The 19,899-nt window shown below is 43.3% G+C and overlaps 1 protein-coding gene across 3 annotated transcripts in view; it reads right to left on the bottom strand.

The window, feature by feature from the left end:
* Positions 1–17,804, bottom strand: part of LOC139540218 (protein arginine N-methyltransferase 8-B) — a 39,554-nt gene extending 21,750 nt beyond the window's left edge. The window contains exons 1-4 of one of the 3 annotated variants that reach the window (XM_071343865.1): positions 17,716–17,804; positions 14,815–15,048; positions 13,750–13,905; positions 5,286–5,349 (exon numbers count right to left, since the gene is read on the bottom strand). In XM_071343865.1, coding sequence (XP_071199966.1) covers positions 5,286–5,349; positions 13,750–13,905; positions 14,815–15,048; positions 17,716–17,736 — 475 coding nt within the window. In that variant the 5' untranslated portion in view covers positions 17,737–17,804. Of the gene's footprint in view, positions 1–5,285; positions 5,350–13,749; positions 13,906–14,814; positions 15,049–15,222; positions 16,763–16,810; positions 17,208–17,715 lie in introns of those variants that run through there. The other 2 variants (XM_071343866.1, XM_071343864.1) reach the window with 2 other exon arrangements.
* Positions 17,805–19,899: the final 2,095 nt, after the last annotated feature.

Here is a 19,899-nt window from a genome sequence, read left to right as displayed (position 1 = left end):
GATGGGCAAAAGAACACAGACACTGGACAGAGGAACTCTGCCTAGAAGTCCAGCATCCCGGAGTCGCCTCTTCACTGTTGATGTTGAGACTGGTGTTTTGTGGGTACTATTTAATGAAGCTGCCAGTAAGGGCAGGGAGAGGCCTCAGGAGGAAGCCAGGAAGGAGGAAGAGAAGGCCAAGGCCAGAAAAGCACAGCTGGAGCTTGAGTTCAAGGTAAGGGAAACTGCACAACAAATCATCTATATGAATGACCGATTGACTGACTGACACTTTTTTGGTGTCATGACCCTTTTGTGCCATTTATCACATATCACATTTATGATTTTCTGCATTGTAGAATAATAGTGAAGACATCAAAACTACGAAATAACACATATGGAATCATGTAGTCACCAAAAAAGTGTTATATTTGAGATTCTTCAAAGTAGCCACCCTTTGCCTTGATGAGAGCTTTGTACACTCTTGGCATTCTCTCAACCAGCGTCATGAGGTAGTCACCTGGAATGCATTTCAATTAACAGTTGTGCCTTGTTAAAAGTTCATTTGTGGAATTTCTTTCCTTCTTAATGCGTTTCAGCCAATCAGTTGTGTTGTGAAAAGGTAGGGTTGGTATGCAGAAGATAGCCCTATTTGGTAAAAGACCAAGTCCATATTATGGCAAGAACAGCTCAAATAAGCAAGGAGAAATGGCAGTCCATCACTACTTTAAGACATGAAGGTCAGTCAATGCGGAACGTTTTAAGAACTTTGAAAGTCTCTTCAAGTGCAGTCGCAAAAACCATCAAGCGCTATGATGAAACTGACTCTAATGAGGACCGCCACAGGAAGGGAAGCCCCAGAGTTACCTCTGCTGCAGAGGATAAGTTCATTAGAGTTACCAGCCTCAGAAATTGCAGACCAAATAAATGCTTCACAGAGCTCAAGTAACAGACATATCTCAAAATCAACTGTGTGAATCAAGCCTTCATGGTCGAATTGCTGCCAAGAAACAACTACTAAAGGACACCAATAAGAAGAATAGACTTGCTTCGGTCCAAGAAACATGAGCACTGGACATTAAACCGGTGTAAATCTGTCCTTTGGTCTGATTAGTCCAAATGTGAGATTTTTGGTCCAACCGCCGTGTCTTTGTGAGACACAGAGTAGGTGAACGGATGATCACCGCATGTGTGGTTCCCACCGTGAAGCATGGAGGAGGAGGTGTGATGGTGTGGGGGTGTTTTGCTGGTGACACTGTCGGTGATTTATTTAGAATTCAAGGCACATTTAACCAGCATGGCTACCATAGCATTTTACAGCGATATGCCATCCCATCTGGTTTGCGCTTAGTGGCACTATCATTTGTTTTCAACAGGACAATGACCCAACACACCTCCATGTTGTGTAAGGTCTATTTGTCCAAGAAGGAGTGTGATGGAGTGCTGCATCAGATGACCTGGCTTCCACAATCACCCGACCTCAACCCAATTGAGATGGTTTGGGTTGAGTTGGACCGCAGAGTGAAGGAAAAGCAGCCAACAAGTGCTCAGCTTATGTGGGAACTCCTTCATGACTGTTGGAAAGCATTCCAGGTGAATCTGGTTGAGAAAATGCCAAGAGTGTTTAATTCAAACCCTGATACTGACTAGTAACTCACATGCTTCACTATTGAGCCTATTATTCACCCCAATGTAATGTCGGTGTTTGTCCCAGATCACTGTGCCCAGGGTCATGTGCCCATCCTCAACAAGGCCCTCTTCCCACCGGTCCCCCATGATTTGGGCCAGCAGGAACACCCATGTGAATGGGGGCTCCTGCAGGGGGAGCTATACCGGTCTCTTCTAAACCCTAACCCTCTAAACCTTAACCCTAATCCTTTAACCCTTAACCCTAAACCTTAACCCAATTCCATTTCAATGTAGGTAGTACACTGAAATTCCAATTCAGATTTTCTTCTCATTGTTGGCAATGAGGAAATTTAGAATTGATATTGGAATTTCAGTTTACTTCCTGAATTGGCTGAATTGAACCAACCATAACTCTAATGCAGGGTTTCCTAAACTTGGTCCTCGGGACCCCAAGGGGTGCACATTTTGGTTTTTGCCCTAGCACTACACAGCTGATTCAAATAATCAGCTAATCATCAAGCTTTGATGAATCATTTGAATCAGCTGTGTAGTGCTAGGGCAAAAACCAAAATGTGCACCCCTTGGGGTCCCGAGGACCAAGTTTAGGAAACTCTGCTCTAACCCTTTACCCGAAACCTTCTAATCATACCAGCTGACCCTTACCCTCTACCCCAAACCCTACACCCCAAATCATTCTAACACCGAGACAAACAACTCTAGCGCACTGTCCAAAATGTATCGCAACAGTTGACAAACAACAAAAGAACCATCTGGCTTTTTTCACATGTTTACCTGAAATAATCTGTACAGTAGGTGTGCTTGTCCTTGCAAATGACATAATCACAACCTTGTTAGCTCTGAACAAAGCAATGACTCTTTCGTTCTCTCATGAAAGCCTCTTACTGAATCGCAAGTCTGTCTGTTTGAATATACACAGATCTATGCAGAGCTCCTTTTCTTTTCTCTGGGATAATTAATTGATTGGACGTGTATAGCGATTTTGAGACACCCAAACACTTTGCAAATTAAGGGGGAAGCTCACCTCATCCACCTCCAATGTGTAGCACCCACTTGGGTGATGCATGGCAACCGATTTGCACCAGAATGCTCACTACACATCATCTATCAGGTGAGGAGTGATATATGCCAATTAGGAATGAGGGGGATGATAATGTGGCCAGGTTGGGAATTTAGCCAGGACACTGGGGATGACAACCCTACTTTTACGATAAGCACCATGGGATTTTTTTGTGACCACAGAGAGTCAGGACACCCGTTTAACATCCCATCCAAAAGAGGGCAGCCTACACAGGGCAATGTTCCCATCAATGCCTTGGGGTATTGGGATTGGAATTTCAACACCATTTACAGCAAGCAGCATTTGGTCTCCCATCCAGGGACTGACCAGGACCTACCCTGCTTAGTTTCAGAGGCAAGCCATCAGTGGGATGCAGGGTGGTATGCTGCTGGCATAGTCACCCGTTGAAGTATCCTGTGGTTAGGAAAGATTTTTTGGGATTATCAAGTCCCCTTTTTGTTCAAGTTGGGCTGAAGTGCTTTTGGGTACGCTTTGACTTTCTCAGTGTATTTGATGTCTGGTAGAGACCAAAATAGTGTAATGCAATAATGGCAAGGAGTTTAGTGTATAACGGGAAACTAGGTGACCCTGGCTACAGCACTGAGATTCAACATCTCTATTCTCTTTACACAACAAGCTATTTCTGTCATTCAGATCAAATCAGACTTTTGGCTACAATGATGACTGAAGACTAGGCTCTGAAGCAAAACTCCTCTGAGACAAACAAAATCAAGTTCAAATATACTGCAACATATTGCACTGGGAATATTGTTTTAGCCGCAAACATTTACCTCTTCTTGAAATGAGATTTTTTTTTCACATTTGAAGTCCCCTTTCCGGTCATTATGCACCCTGTCTACACATACAGTAAGTACTACATTATAATGAATGATACTGCCACACTCAAAGGTGTTATGACTGGTTTCATAAAGATGTTATGAATGTCTTATGTATACCCCCTTTAGGTAAAGTGTTACCGATGTGTCACTCTATTATTTGGCCGTGACGCCATTTTGTCACATACGAACACTGACAAAAGATCTCAGACACACATTTAGTGGTGAGCACTCATTACATCATATATTATGGTATCCCAGTGCCAGCTATCCCTATGCAGAGCCAGCCAATCGCTTTTGTTCTCCTACTGGAAAAAATTGAAAACAGTTTCTCCAAGAAAGGAAGTATATTTGTCAGCATGAAATGAACACTTAGGCTTGGTCCCAGTTTGCACTCTATCCTTGGCTTGCCAAAAGCTTTCCAAAACACACTGGAGGTTACAAATGAGCTGGTCCACTCAATTACCCCATCCATATTTATTTAGATATATTTTGCTGGTGCCACTTTGTTTATGCTGCTATTATTTTGTTAGCGCTTAAATCGCAACTTAGCTAAGCTGTTAGCTGTTGGCGCCCCCCTTGGGTTTGTGCTCTGGGGGAGATCTTCGTGGGCTATACTCGGCCTTGTCTCAGGATGGTAAGTTGGTGGTTGAAGGTATCCCTCTAGTGGTGTGGGGGCTGTGCTTTGGCAAAGTGGGTGGGGTTATATCCTGCCTGTTTGGCCCTGTCCGGGGGTATTGTCGGACGGGGCCACAGTGTCTCCCGACCCCTCCTGTCTCAGCCTCCAGTATTTATGCTGCAATAGTTTGTGTTGGGGGGCTAGGGTCAGTCTGTTATCTGGAGTATTTATCCTCTTATCCGGTGTCCTGTGTGAATTTAAGTATGTTCTCTCTAATTATTTTTCTCTCTTTCTTTCTTTCTTTCTCTCTTTCTCTCTCTCGGAGGACCTGAGCCCTAGGACCATGCCTCAGGACTACCTGGCCTGATGACTCCTTGCTGTCCCCAGTCCACCTGGTTGTGCTGCTGCTCCAGTTTCAACTGTTCTGCCTGCGGCTAAGGAACCTTGACCTGTTCACCGGACGTGCTACCTGTCCCATACCTGCTGTTTCAACTCTCTAGAGACACCAGGAGCGGTAGAGGTACTCTGAATGATCGGCTATGAAAAGCCAACTGACATTTACTCCTGAGGCGCTGACCTGTTGCACCCTCTATAACCACTGTGATTATTATTATTTGACCCTGCTGGTCATCTATGAACATTTGAACATCTTGGCCATGTTCTGTTATAATCTCCACCCGGCATGGCCAGAAGAGGACTGGCCACCCCTCATAGCCTAGTTCCTCTCTAGGTTTATTCCTAGGTTCTGGCCTTTCTAGGGAGTTTTTCCTAGCCACCCTGCTTCTACACCTACATTGCTAGCTGTTTGGGGCTTTAGGCTGTGTTTCTGTACAGCACTTTGTGACATCAGCTGATGTAAGAAGGGCTATATAAATACATTTGATTTGATTTGATAGCTGAGTGACCATTTTGTATGAATGCTTTGTTGTTCCCCTATAAAATATGACCGTACTACAGATAAGTGAGAATAGAGGTTATCTTCATATTATGTTTTAAATTAACCTATCGCACACAGAAGGACAACTTCCCATGTTCTTGGTGAATCTTCCCCTTTCAGACACTCTACCACACATCCCTGTTGTACTGCATCTCTGAGGAGAATAGTGAATAGGCACAGTGAATAAGAAAGACCTTCAGCTCTTACCACTGTCCAGGTGGTTAGACTTGATGATTTTCTCAGAGTATTCCGATATACTGGAACATTCAATCTGGGGAAAAAGCAAAACAAAAATAATTCACTAATACCAGTGATCACCAAAGTAAAGAGATGCTTGAATATGCCACTCTCTAACTATGTCCAACCAGGTGGGGTCTGAGACGGTAGTTAGCACTGGGAGTCCAGAACTTGAAGTGTTCTTCAGTAGAGTTAAAGAAACAAAGAATATAACAGTCTGTCCATTCCTGTGCCCAGCTGTCAGAGCTGCGTACTTCAGGTAATGGGCCAAGTACAGGTTATTCACAAGTCGCCTGCCCGGAGTCCTCCCAATGGAAGCAGGACCTGAAGAACCTCTCGCCCACTCACTCTCTCTCTCTCTTTTATTTCTCTCTCTCGCTCTCTCTCTCTCTCCCTTTAACATAGACACACTCACAAGTCACACTGACACGAACACACACACACACACACAGAGAGAGCACAGCGAGATAGGCGTCTCAAGTAAAATGTCACATTTGCACAGCTTGATCTCTGCCTGTATAAAAAAAGCAGCTCACCCCATGTCAGTGGTGCTCTGCCGTCCTGTCTGGATTTCACAATGGCCACACTTTAGGGGCCCGAGGCCCATAGACTGAAACCCCACCAGGAGTGCCTAACTGTGCCCACTGCACTTCCAATGTGCTTGATTTATTGAACTGACAAAAATTTAGTTTTTATACAATAAAGAAGTTTTTATATAATAAAGACACTCCTCTATCAACTTTAGAGAATCCAATTGAAAGCCTTCACATGAATAAAGCAGGGACACAGTCATGCCGTGTGCACTGGGTCCGCGGTCAAACGACCAGCCCTCATCACTGTCAAACGCTCCCTAAAACACTTCAGCAAGCAGGCCTTTCTAATCGACCTGGCCCGGGTATCCGGGAAGGATATTGACCTCATTCCATCACTAGAGGATGCCTGGTTATTCTTTAAAAGTGTTTTCCTCACCATCTTAAATAAGCAGGCCCCATTCAAAAAATGTAGAACCAGAAATAGATATAGCCCTTGGTTCTCTCCAGACCTGACTGCCCTTGACCAGCACAAAAACATCCTGTGGCGTACTGCATTAGCATCAAATAGCCACCGCGATATGCAACTTTTCAGGGAAGTTAGGACACTGGAACACTGTAAAGTCCATGGAGAATAAGAACACCTCCTCCCAGCTAACCACTGCACTGAGGCTAGGAAACACTGTCACCACCGATAAATCCACGATAATTGAGAATTTCAAAAAGCATTTTTCTACGGTTGGCCATGCTTTCCACCTGGCTACCCCTACCCCGGTCAACAGCCCAGCACCCCCCACAGCAACTTGCCCAAGCCTCCCCCATTTCTCCTTCACCCAAATCCAGATAGCTGATGTTCTGAAAGAGCGGCAAAATCTGGACCCCTACAAATCAGCCGGGCTAGACAATCTGGACCCTCTCTTTCTAAAATGATCCTCCAAAATTGTTGCAACCCCTATTACTAGCCTGTTCAACCTCTCTTTCGTATCGTCTGAGATCCCCAAAGATTGGAAAGCTGCCGCGGTCATCCCCCTCTTCAAAGGGGGAGACACTCTAGACCCAAACTGCTACAGACCTATATCTATCCTTCCCTGCCTTTCTAAGGTCTTCGAAAGCCAAGTTAACAAACAGATCACCGACCATATCAAATCTCACCGTACATTCTCCGCTATACAATCTGGTTTCCGAGCTGGTCTTGGGTGCACCTCAGCCACGCTCAAGGTCCTGAACGATATCATAACCGCCATCGATAAGAGACAATACTGTGCAGCTGTATTCATCGACCTGGCCAAGGATTTCGACTGTCAACCACCACATTCTTATTGGCAGACTCAATAGCCTTGGTTTCTCAAATGATTGCCTCGCCTGAATCACCAACTACGTCTCAGATAGAGTTCAGTGTGTCAAATCGGGGGGCCTGTTGTCCGGACCTCTGGCAGTCTCTATGGGGGTGCCAACCCAATTCTCGGGCCGACTCTCTTCTCTGTATCAATGATGTCGCTCTTGCTGCTGGTGATTCTCTGATCCATCTCTACGCAGACGACACCATTCTGTATACTTCTGGCCCTTCTTTGGACACTGTGTTAACTAACCTTCAGACGAGCTTCAATGCCATACAACTCTCCTTCCGTGGCCTCCAACTGCTCTTAAATGCAAGTAAAACTAAATGCATGCTCTTCAACCGATCGCTGCCCGCACCTGCCCGCCCGTCCAGCATCACTACTCTGGACGGTTCTGACTTATGTGGACAACTACAAATGAGGACAACTACAAATACCTAGGTGTCTGGTTAGACTGTAAACTCTCCTTCCAGACTCACATTAAGCATCTCCAATCCAAAATTAAATCTAGAATTGGCTTCCTATTTCGCAACAAAGCATCCTTCACTCATGCTGCCAAACATACCCTCGTAAAACTGACTATCCTACCGATCCTTGACTTCGGCGATGTCATTTACAAAATAGCCTCCAACACTCTACTCAGCAAATTGGATGCAGTCTATCACAGTGCCATCCGTTTTGTCACCAAAGCCCCATACACTACCCACCACTGCGACCTGTACACTCTCGTTGGCTGGCCCTCGCTTCATATTCGCCGCCAAACCCACTGGCTCCAGGTCATCTATAAGTCTTTGATAGGTAAAGCCCCGCCTTATCTCAGCTCACTGGTCACCATAGCAGCACCCATCCGTAGCACGCGCTCCAGCAGGTATATTTCACTGGTCACCCCCAAAGCCAATTCCTCCTTTGGCCGCCTTTCCTTCCAGTTCTCTGCTGCCAATGACTGAAACGAACTGCAAAAATCACTGAAGCTGGAGACTCATATCTCCCTCACTAACTTTAAGCACCAGCTGTCAGAGCAGCTCACAGATCACTGCACCTGTACATAGCCCATCTGTAAATAGCCCATCCAACTACCTCATCCCCATACTGTTATTTTTTTATTTTTTTTGCTCCTTTGCACCTCAGTATCTCTACTTGCACATTCATCTTCTTCACATCTATCACTCCAGTGTTTAATTGCCATATTGTAATTATTTCGCCAATGTGGCCTATTTATTGCCTTACCTCCCTTATCCTACCTCATTTGCACACACTGTATATCGACTTTTTCTATTGTATTATTGACTGTATGTTTGTTTATTCCATGTGTAACTCTGTGTTGTTGTTTGTGACACACTGCTTTGCTTTATCTTGGCCAGGTCGCAGTTGTAAATGAGAAATAAAAAAATAAATACTGATCAATATTAAACCTTGAAAGTGTCAGGATTCTGCAGGTATAGACTTCTACTCCCATGTACGCTAAATAACTCCCACTATGGGCTTGTGTCCAGGGTAAGGTAGGTTACTTTCTAAATGTAATCTCTTATTACTTTTGATTTGATCTGATTACTTTTAGTTACTTTTTGGATTACTTTCCCCTTAAGAGCCATTACAAGAAGACAAAAAGGATCCATCAAACGCATTTGGTGTGTCATCATAGTTGTCTCTGACATGTGGTCAGACTCGCTCAGGTGGAACAAACTTAAACTTGTGTGTTTCAATGATGAATTGAATGTCATTGAGAAAACAGAAAGTTGTCATAATGTACTTTTTGCAAACATCCTTTCTGAATTTAAAAGTGATCCAAGAAGTAATCATCTTGTTTTTCAAAAGTATCTCTAATCTGATTACAATATTTTTGCTGGTAATGTAATTTATTACAGTTTTTTTGTGACCAGTTTACATGTAATCGAAGACATGTAATCAGTTACTCCCCAACCCTGCAAGTATCTCTGAGCTGTACGAGGTGATTCATGCTCTACACCACCCATTTATTCTCCGGAAAACAGAGAGGACAGGGCGACAGGGTGAAGCTGGCTAATGCTGGAGCCCTTGGTTAAGCCGGGGTAGGACACAGCTGTGGCCTGCCTTCTCTGTGCATTGCTGTTCTGGAGGTGTCAACCTGGGCACAGCTGGACCTCTACAGCCCATTAGTAGCAGTGCCCATGGTAATCAGTCAGCTGCCAGCCTGCCACCACTGGCCACACACATCTGTTCCCCCAGGCCTGGCCTGCTGTAAAATGGCATGTAGAGGAGAGAATGCCATCGATAATGTGTAGCCTGTGAGTGTGTGTGTGTGTGTGTGTGTGCGCGTGTGTGTGTGTGTGTCAGCTCACAGTAATTGGCACTGATTTCTCCCTTTGCCGAAGACAGAAGACAGTGACAGGCACCTACCTTCAGTGCCATGCCTGCGTGGGCGCTCTCACCCACAGAGATCTGTATGCCCCTCACATTGCCTCCCAGCTCCCAGTGGTGCCAGAAGGCATCAATCTATCTCTCACCCACAGGCAGTCACCGAGCTCCTCCTCCCTAGAGACAGTCTCCAGTTGTCACATAGCTACCGCTAAGGAATAAATTCCACAAGGTTGGCTTAAAGGCAGGCACATATCTGCATACAGACTGTTCAACTAAGTGTTACACGGTATCGGTATTGGAAGAACAGTAATTTGACCAGATGATCCACATACACACACACACATACGTACGTACTCACGCACGCACGCACGCACACACACACACACACACACACACACACACACACACACACACACACACACACACACACACACACACACACACACACACACACACACACACACACACACACACACACACACACACACACACACACACACACGCCCTCAGAACAGCCTCAATTCATCAGGTGCATGTACGCTGGTGTCAAAAGCGTTCCACAGGGATGCTGGCCCATGTTGACTCCAATGCTTCCCACAGTGGTGTCAAGTTGGCTGGATGTCCTTTGGGAAGTGGACCATTCCTGACATACACGGCATTGCAGTTCTTGACAGCAGAGTTGGAGTTCTTGACACACTCAAACCGGTGCGCCTGGCACCTACTACCGTACCCCGTTCAAAGGCACTCAAATATTTTGTCTTGCCCATTCACCCTCTGAATGGCACAAATACACAATCCATGTCTCAATTGTCTCAGGGGTTTAAAATCGTCTTTAACTTGTCTTCTCCCCATCTACACTGATTGAAGTGGATTTAAGGTGAAGGTGAGAAGGGATGATAACTTTCATCTGGTCAGTCTATGTCATGGAAAGAGCAGGTGTTCCTAACATTTTGTACACTCAGTGTAATTGCACATAGCCTAGTTGTACCACTGGGCGATTCCACACCAGCGTAGAAACTTCATTGGGAGGAAGGATGTTTGACATACTTTTTACATTTGAAGAGTTTATTTCCAAAACGCTATATCGACCAAATTTTCACATTTGTGTTTTGTCATCAGAAATGATTGCTTATGGGTACCTTCATGTGTGTGTAAAATATTACTATTCTCAGATGTTTTATTAATCGATTTTAGGTATGAATTAAAATGTTTTTCTTGCAAAACGCTATTTATTAATTATTTACCTGATATTGAATGTTGGTATCCTGTATATTTGATGCTGATATGTGGTTGTCTCCCTAGCAAGTGTATTCAGAAAGTATTCATACCCGTTGACTTATTCCACATTTGTTTTGTTACAGCCTGAATTCAAAATGGATTTATAAAAAATGTCTCACCCATCTACACACAATCCCCCATAATGACAAAGTGAAAACATGTTTTAAAAATTATTTGCAATGTTATAGAAAATGAAAGACAGAAACATCTCATTTATATAAGTATTCACACCCCTGAGTGAATACATGTTATAATAACTTTTGCCAGTCTTTCTGGGTAAGTCTCTAAGAGCTTTGCACACCTGGATTGAACAATATTTGCACACTATTCTTTAAACTACTCAGGAATATTCAATGCCATCTCGCTAAGCAACTCCAGTACATATTTGGCTTTGTGTTTAAAGTTATTGTACTGTGGAAAGGTGAATTTATCTCCCAGTATCTGTTGGGAAGCAGACTGAACCATGTTTTCTTCTAGGGTTTTGCCTGTGCTTAGCTCTGTTTCATTTATTTTTATCTCAAAAACTCCCTAGTCTTTGCCGATGACAAGCATACCCATAACATGATGCAGCCACCACCATGCTTGAAAATATGAAGAGTGGTACTCAGTGATGTGTTGTGTTGGATTTGCTTTGTATTCAGAACATAAAGTGAATTTCTTTGTTTTACTTTAGTGCCTTATTGCAAACAAGATGCATGTTTTGGAATATTTTTATTCAGATCCCTTGACTTTTCCACGTTTTGTTACGTTACAGCCTTATTCTAAAATGGATTACATTGAAAAAAAATCCTCAGCAATATACACACAACACCACATAATGACAAAATGCAAACAGGTTTATAGAAATGTTTGCAAATGTGTTAAAAATAAAAAGCAGAAATACCTTATTTATATAAGTATTCAGATCCTTTGGTATGAGACTCGAAATTGAGCTCAGGTGCATTCTCTTTCCATTGATCATCCTTGAGATGTTTCTACAACTTGATTGGAGTCCACCAGTGGTAAATTCAATTGATTGGACATGATTTGGTAAGGCACACACCTGTCTATATAAGGCTGCATAGTTGACGGTACATGTCAGAGCAAAAACCAAACCATGAGGTCGAAGGAATGTTCCGTAGAGCTCCGAGACTGGGGAAGGGTACTGGGGAAGGGTACCAATAAATGTCTGCAGCATTGAAGCTCCCCAAGAACACAGTGGCTTCCATCATTCTTATATGGAAGAAGTTTGGAAACACCAAGACTCTTCCTAGAGCTGGCCACCTGGCCAAACTGAGCAATCGGGGGAGAAGGTCCTTGGTCAGGAAGGTGACCAAGAACCCGATGGTCACTCTGACAGAGCTCTAGAGTTCCACTGTGGAGATGGGAGAAACTTCCAGAAGGACAATAATCTCTGCAGCACTCCACCAATCAGGCCTTTATGGTAGTAGAGTGGCCAGACAGAAACCATTCCTCAGTAAAATGCACATGACAGCCGACTTGGAGTTTGCCAAAAGGCACCGAAAGACTCTCAGACCATGAGAAACAAGATTCTCTGGTCTGATGAAACCAAAATTGAACTATTTGGTCTGAATGCCATGCGTCACGTCTGGAGGAAACCTGGCAGGATTCCTATGGTGAAGCATAGGGATGGCAGCATCATGCTGTGAGGATGTTTTTCAGCGGCAAGGACTGGGAGACTAGTGAGGTTCGAGGGAAAGATGAACGAAGCAAAGTACAGAGAGAACCTCAATAAAAACCTGCTCAAGAGCGCTCAGGACCTCAGACTGGGGCGAAGTTTCACCTTCCAACAGGACAATGGTCCTAAGCACACAGCAAAGACAACACAGGATTGGCTTTGGGACAAGTCTCTGAATGTCCTTGAGTGGCCCAGTCAGAGCCCGTACTTGAACCCTATCGAACATCTTCGGAGAGACCTGAAAACAACTGTGCAGTAACGCTCGCCATCCAACCTGGCAGAGCTTGAGAGGATTTGCAGAGAAGAATGGGAGAAACTACCCAAATACAGGTGTGCCAAGCTTGTAGTGTCATACCCAAGAAGACTCAAGGCTGTAATTTCTGCTAAAGGTGTTTCAACAAAGTACTGAGAAAAGGGTCTGAATATTTATGTAAATGTGATATCAGTTTTTTATTTGTAATAAATTAGCAAAAATTCTAAAAACCTGTTTTTGCTTTGTTATTATGGGGTATTGTGTGTAGATTGATGAGGTGAAAAAAACTATTTAATACATTTTAGAATAAGGCTGTAACATAACAAAATGTGTACAAAGTCAAGGGGTCTGAATACTTTCCGAAGGCACTGTAGGTCTAAAAATACCAATTGTCATTATTTTAAAAAAAATATCACTTGTGATACAAATGTGAAAAGCATGTCAAACATCCTTCCTCCCAATGACATTTCTTTGTGATTATTGCCAGAACAATAAATATATACACGCACGCACACACACACAGTTACACAAACTGACAAAAAACCCTGTCCAAGACCAATGTACTAAATGAGAACCACCGGGTTGTCAACAAGCTACTGGCCCAAATCCAGCATGCATTTTCAGATTTGCCTAGAGTGGAAATTACTCCACAATGCACAACTCAGCATCTGAGAGCTCTAAAATAGAGAGAGCTTATCCAGACAACCTGCCTGACAAGCAGACAGCAAATAACCTCCTGAGGTAAACCAAGTCTGCACTGTGACAAACTCATACATTCATAAACAAATATATGTGCATATGCATAGTATACACATGTAAACATAGAAGTACACAGACACACACTCGCTCGCACGCACACACACTCACGCAACGCACGCACGCACACGGTCTGGGGAGAGCAAGCGGCTTGTCAGGCTAGGCTTCACAGCATTTCCTGATGCTGTCGGTTATGATGGTTCTGCCTGATAACATTCTAGTCCGAGGCCAGACAGGGAGCAAGGAGTGAGGCAGCTTCTCGTACCCCGTACACGTGCTTGGCTCCCGCCTTGGCTGCAAACATGGACAGGATGCCGGTCCCGCTGCCGACGTCAAGGACGATCTTGTCCTTGAAGGCGTGCTTGTTGTGGTACATGGAGTTCCTGTAGGTGAGCGTCCTCACTTCGTCCTTCAGCATCTCCTGTTCAGTGACAAATGATTGGTGTCAGGGTGGGAGATGTCAAAACCACTTCTAACAGTGTATCAAGGTGAAAAACAAGGTGCTTTTCAATCAAAGCCATATTAACTTCCATGACAATATGAACGTAGACTTAGTGTAGTGTGAGTGGATGAAATACAGTATATTAAATATGAATCCGCCAGTCACTGTGATCCCACCCTTCCATTTCAGACACACTGGTACACATTGAAAAACAGTGTGGGGTTACTGCATATCCCTCTTAAGTCAATTCAACCATTCTCTTTCTCTGTCTGTCAGGAACATTCACAGAGCAGAAATTATAAAAACCAATCTGACCTAGTAAATTCAAAAAATGTCACAGAACAAACCCCATCTCACAGGTCTTACTTGAAATATGCTCTCTACCCTTCTGACACCCTCCTCCCATATACCCTGGAACAGTTGGACATCTCTGGGGAAGAGCTGCAGTTCTGTGAAGTGGTCTAATGTGGGCTGGCCTTTAGTGGAACTAACTTTACATAGAGTCATGTAAGAACACAGTTGGTAAGAACTGAGAGTATATTTACAAAGCATCTTAAAGTAGAATAATAACAATAATGATACTAATAATAATAATGATAATAATAATAATAATGAAATAATAATAATAATGATACTACTGCTACTACTAATAATAATAATAATAATAATGATACTAATAATACTAATACTAACAATAATAATAATGATAATAATGATACTAATAATAATAACAATAATAATAATGATACTAATACTAATAATAATAAAAAATAGTATGAGGGCTCATCTAAAATCAAGACCCCCCGTCTAATCTTATGCTGATCCTAGATCAGCATTACTACTTTAAGTTTGAGAGGCTTGATGCATACAGCCCCTGGGCAGCCCTACCTCATGGATTCCAAAGTGGGCGTAGGAGTCAAAGTAGTAGTCCTTGGAGGTCATCTCCTCAGGGTTGAGGAACTTGGCCATCTTCCCCCGGCCAGGGCAGCTAGGCAGGGGGGCAGCGTGGGGAGTATGGGGCGGCCGCGGGACATGGTGGACGAAGGGCACAGGCTTGGGCAGCGAGGTGGGCTGCACGCGCTGAGATTGGATGATGCGGATTGGCTGTGGCTGCTGCTGTTGCTAAGGGTTTTTAGAGAATGGTAACACACAATAAAGACATCATGGGGCCGCAGCAGATTTCTAAAAGTCAGGTCTTCTACAGAGAAATAGTGGGTGAAGGACATACTGTATGATGATAAAACTGTAAAACCCAATGAATTGATTTTGTGTTAGGACAACACTCTTTGCATTCACCTCACAATCTGTGGGAAGAACAGATCTTGCAAGCAGTTTATATTCTTTGCTATTTTCCTCTCTCATTTGTTCTTTCAACGGTCATTGGCTTTCCCATGGAGCCCCAGAGGTGAGTGGATCAAGCGTATTTGTCTAGAGACAACACTAACAGTATTGACAGGATGTCTGTCTGTCAGTCTGTCTGAGGAAAGCAGAAGATACAGAATTCTACACAGAAGGTGTGCCTGTAAAACTCTGATTGTCACCTTTAATGCCTGCTGGGAGAGCACAGACAGAAGCCTGTCTGATCAGCCCATAGCTCAGCGGAAGAAAAAGGATCCAGGATTTCCTTCCCTTCCAGACATATTATCAAGAGAGGAAAAAGGGGAAAAACTAATTTGAGCATTCAACTCAACCCATGTCATGTTCTGTTCCCTGGTGCACATATATCTTAAGAGTTAGATTTCACTCTCATGGCTATCAGTGATATTGATCTGGCCTTGTTAAAGAGAGTCAGTCCTTCTCCTCAGTCTTGTGCTCGGCAGCCACTCTGACTGTGCAGCTTTGTCTTTGTCCTTGTTTTGCCTAGTAATGGGGATGGTCTGTCAACAGGGGGCGGAGCAACAGGCAGCTCCAAACACACATTCACACAGAATAACCTGTTCTATTCACATACTGGGTAAGCAGAAAGCTACATGGCAACAAACATTACTTTCACAGATGGACAAAAACAAACACAGAGACAGAGACAAGGGGGGAAAAAAGTGTATTAAAACTATATGGGTACCACAGTCATCTTTTTTCACCACCTATCTTCTGTTCCTCAAACTTTTACTCTCAAGCAGAGAATGCTACAATTCTCATGTTAACTACATCTAAAGTAAACTCTCGGCTCTGCTGATGATAATTTTTCTCCTCTATGCTCATGCAGGGAGTAATAAAGGCCTAGTGCAGTAATTTGGTGGAATGTTTAATATGTATATAAATTAGTTTTTTATTGTGATTTATCAGAGGGTGCACCCCTACAAACCGCGGCTATGCGTTTCGCCGGATGGTCCACTCAAGGGAGCAAGCCAAGATAGCCGTTCCAGTTTGAGGTTGCTACAGCAACAAGGACAGCGCAGCGCACGAGCTATAAACGCGAGCTTCGCGCCTTAAATCACGTTTCTCTGAATCTTGACCTGTGACTGACCGAATGCAACCTTTCTCTGGATTACGAACCAGCCAAAATAATTAGTGGCGCACACGAGTAGGCTATCATTAGAGTAGCTCCTATTAAACAGAGTGTCACACGAATCAATTACGTTTACGGAACTCAACTAATGGTCAATGAACAGTTTGAAGTCACTGTATGCTTAGGATAAAAAATATTGTATGAGTGGAGCGTGCCATTTGGTATAGACATTTTACAGGGCATAGACTATGTTGCACAAAAGTGGACCCAAAGAATACCAACACATATATTGCAGAAGTACCAGCATACACTTGTGCGCGATGTGCATTCCATGCTTGAAATGAGAAATTAACCTGACAGTAACAGCGCAGTGAACTATTTATCACTCACGTTGTGTAGCTTTGCCTATGAATTAATCGAAGATTGCACACCTACCTCAGTGCTCTCAGACTCCGCCATTTCCCCCCTGAGCAGCATACAGCGGGAGGAGTGTTTAATTCCCATAAAAGCCCAGGAGATTTGGTCTCGATAGGATGAAATTATTATTTTTGAAAGGATTTCGTCGGAGTTATTTTTGTCCACACTTTTCCTCAACTTGTAATTTACAGACACAATTGCTGTGAAATTATATTTATAAGACAAAAAAACGACATAAAGTCTCACAGGAGTAGCGACCTCTATTAGCAGATACAAGTGTTCTGGATTCCATTGTGCAAAAGTTATATGTCTCCCATGTCGCTTTCTAGGAGAGTATACGGCAAACCTCTCATCACTTTGCAATACTAGAGGAAAATGAATTAGGTAAACGGCATTCCATGTTCTCCAGCGATGTAGGCTACTCTAGATCAGGTGCAACGCACACTATCAGATCACATTTAGGAGCAAGTTGTTAATTTATGGTCGGAACATTGGTGTGTAAAAATAGAGACCCATGTCCCTATTGCTGTGATGTCTTGGAGAAAAGCAGGCACCATGTTATTTCCTTAACTTTGGGTTGTCACACTCTTGATCACCCCTTACAGATGTTCATGCCATTTTATTTTCCACGATATTATATTGCAAGCATTGCCTATTTAAGCCTATGAATAACGCAATAACTACTGTAGAAGAGTCCATTTCAGCGCAGGCAGCTCCAAAACATAGAAGGGCTCACGCTTTGCTTGATCTAATTTCCACTTTGTCGAATTGCTAGGCAGCCTCATATGGAAAGTTGAACTTTACTCTCAGTTTGAATGTGAAGATATGACAGGATGCTCAAAGCCTTGATACTTGAAACAGAAGGCACCACCACAGTGCGCGTGTGAAATCAGTGCATGCTGCTCGCGGGTTTGGTTTTTCACCTTCTCAGTTGATCCTGTCATTTGAGATGAGTTCAAACCCCTCAGTGAGAGAATAGGTGTCTAGTCAGTGAGGTTCTCCTGCTCCCTCTCCCTCCCCACAACTGAGATTAAAAGAGAAAGCATCCCTAAACCCCCCCCCCCCCCCCCCCTTGGCAAAATGATTGTGCAGACAAGTAAGCGATGACAAATTTAGCTTGCCCTCTTAAATTTTTTATTTAGCTACTTCTTTCATTTTTATTCAGCTATTCCATTCCTTTGCAAGTATATTTTGTGGTGCTGCTCAAGACTGAGCTTTCCTGGATTTTTTGGTGTGCAATTTGACTGAGTAAAAGCTGTTTCTTTTCAGGCAATACCTACCTCTGCCACCAAAACCACTCACGGCCCCTGCACACACCATGCATTGAGCACAGAAATTGTGTACTAAAGCCTGCAAAAACACCCTGGAAACCCAGATACTGCAACTATGCATGCACACCCACGCACTTGAGGTCCTTGAAAAATGTTTGACTATCGAACAGATTGGTGGGGACAGATTGTGTTCAAATGGTGGCCAGCCCTTTGGCTTAAGTCTTATTGCTCCTCAGATCTGATGCTACATCCGTGTCTTGTCCATCTGACTCTCTATTTCTCTGAACACAGTTCTCAGCAGAGGACAGACAGTCTCATTGTGTCAGCTGTCCTCCATTCTCCCCATAAGAGGCTACATTAAAAGTGATGCGCTGAAATTGCTTCAATTACCTCTTCTTCTTTCCCCTGATCTATATACCCGCCTTTTCATTAGCAAACGACTGTTACTGAAAATATCCTATCGTCTCGTCTGATAAAAAAGCAAAGTAACAAGGAATGACAATGATGAAAAACAATGAGTTTGAATGATTAGCCTCTTTTTTACTGACGTTGCTCAGAGCTGTCTATTGACTCCTGCTGTTGTCTCACAGTTACCTCTGCAGGATGTTCTGATTGGAGAAGTGTTCCCTCCCATTTAACAGTGACATTTTTAGGCCGAAATTTAGAGCACCTCCCCCTAGTCCCTAGAGATATTTCCAAAATATTCCACATTTGCGTGGTAGTCCCAGAACATTGCACTCTCACAGGAGGGAGTGGGAGTACCCGTGTAGGAGAGTACAACAGGGGGATATTTCTGTAATGCTCACTGACATTTTGTGCAAATCTACATGCTGCACGCCATCAACGATTGTGGAAACCCCCCAAAAACAATTGGCATACAGTCACTGATTGCACCTTGCAGATCTATAGATAGATGTGTCCATTTTTTATTTGTTTTTTGTATATTTTGTTAATATTTGTATTTTTTCAAAAAATTATGCACTTTGAGATTATTCTGTATAGTGTAATACATTATTCTTGTTATTGTAACGGTCGTTCTCCTCCTCTTCGTCTGAAGAGGAGGAGTAGGGATTGGACCAAAGCGCAGCGTTGAAGGTAGACATCATTTATTAAATGAAAACGACGAAACACGAATAACACTAGAGAAATACAAAACAAATAAACGATGTAGACAGACCTGGACTTGAGAACTTACATATAACGAAGAACGCACGAACAGGTATAGACTACAAACAAACGATACAGTCCCGTGTGGTACAAACATACAGACACAGGAGACAACCACCCACACACAAACAGTGAGAACACCCTACCTTAATATGGTTCTCAATCAGAGGAAACGTCAAACACCTGCCTCTAATTGAGAACCATATCAGGCAACACATTAACCCCAACATAGAAACACAAAACATAGACTACCCACCCAGCTCACGTCCTGACCAACTAAACAAAGTTAAACAAAGGAAAAATAAGGTCAGGAACGTGACAGTTATCTTGTGAGTATGCAAAACAGGTGTAGGCCTATAGTAAAGCATACATTCTATTGAACAAATATTGAAAAGAGGATTCAAATTTAGTCATTCACCTCTCTCTCTCGCTCTGTTTCTTTACCTGCTCCGTTCTTCCTCTGTTTGGCTGGCTTGACCCAGGCTGGCTTTAGTCTACTCTGTTTAAACAGAGAGAATTGTGAGCGAGTTCATTCCAGCTCAGTGAACTGTGAATTGACCTACACAGCACTTATTTGGCCTGGCTCTAAGGCTATACATTTTTTAGGCCTGATAATGATATGTAACCTAATTTGGAGTTTGGTGATAAGTCATTTTTATGAGATGCTAT

This window comes from Salvelinus alpinus, chromosome 15 (genome assembly GCF_045679555.1).
Source record: "Salvelinus alpinus chromosome 15, SLU_Salpinus.1, whole genome shotgun sequence".
Classification (NCBI taxonomy): Eukaryota; Metazoa; Chordata; class Actinopteri; order Salmoniformes; family Salmonidae; genus Salvelinus; species Salvelinus alpinus.
The sequence above is the reverse complement of the archived record's forward strand: the minus strand, read 5'-3'. Positions and strand labels throughout refer to the sequence as shown.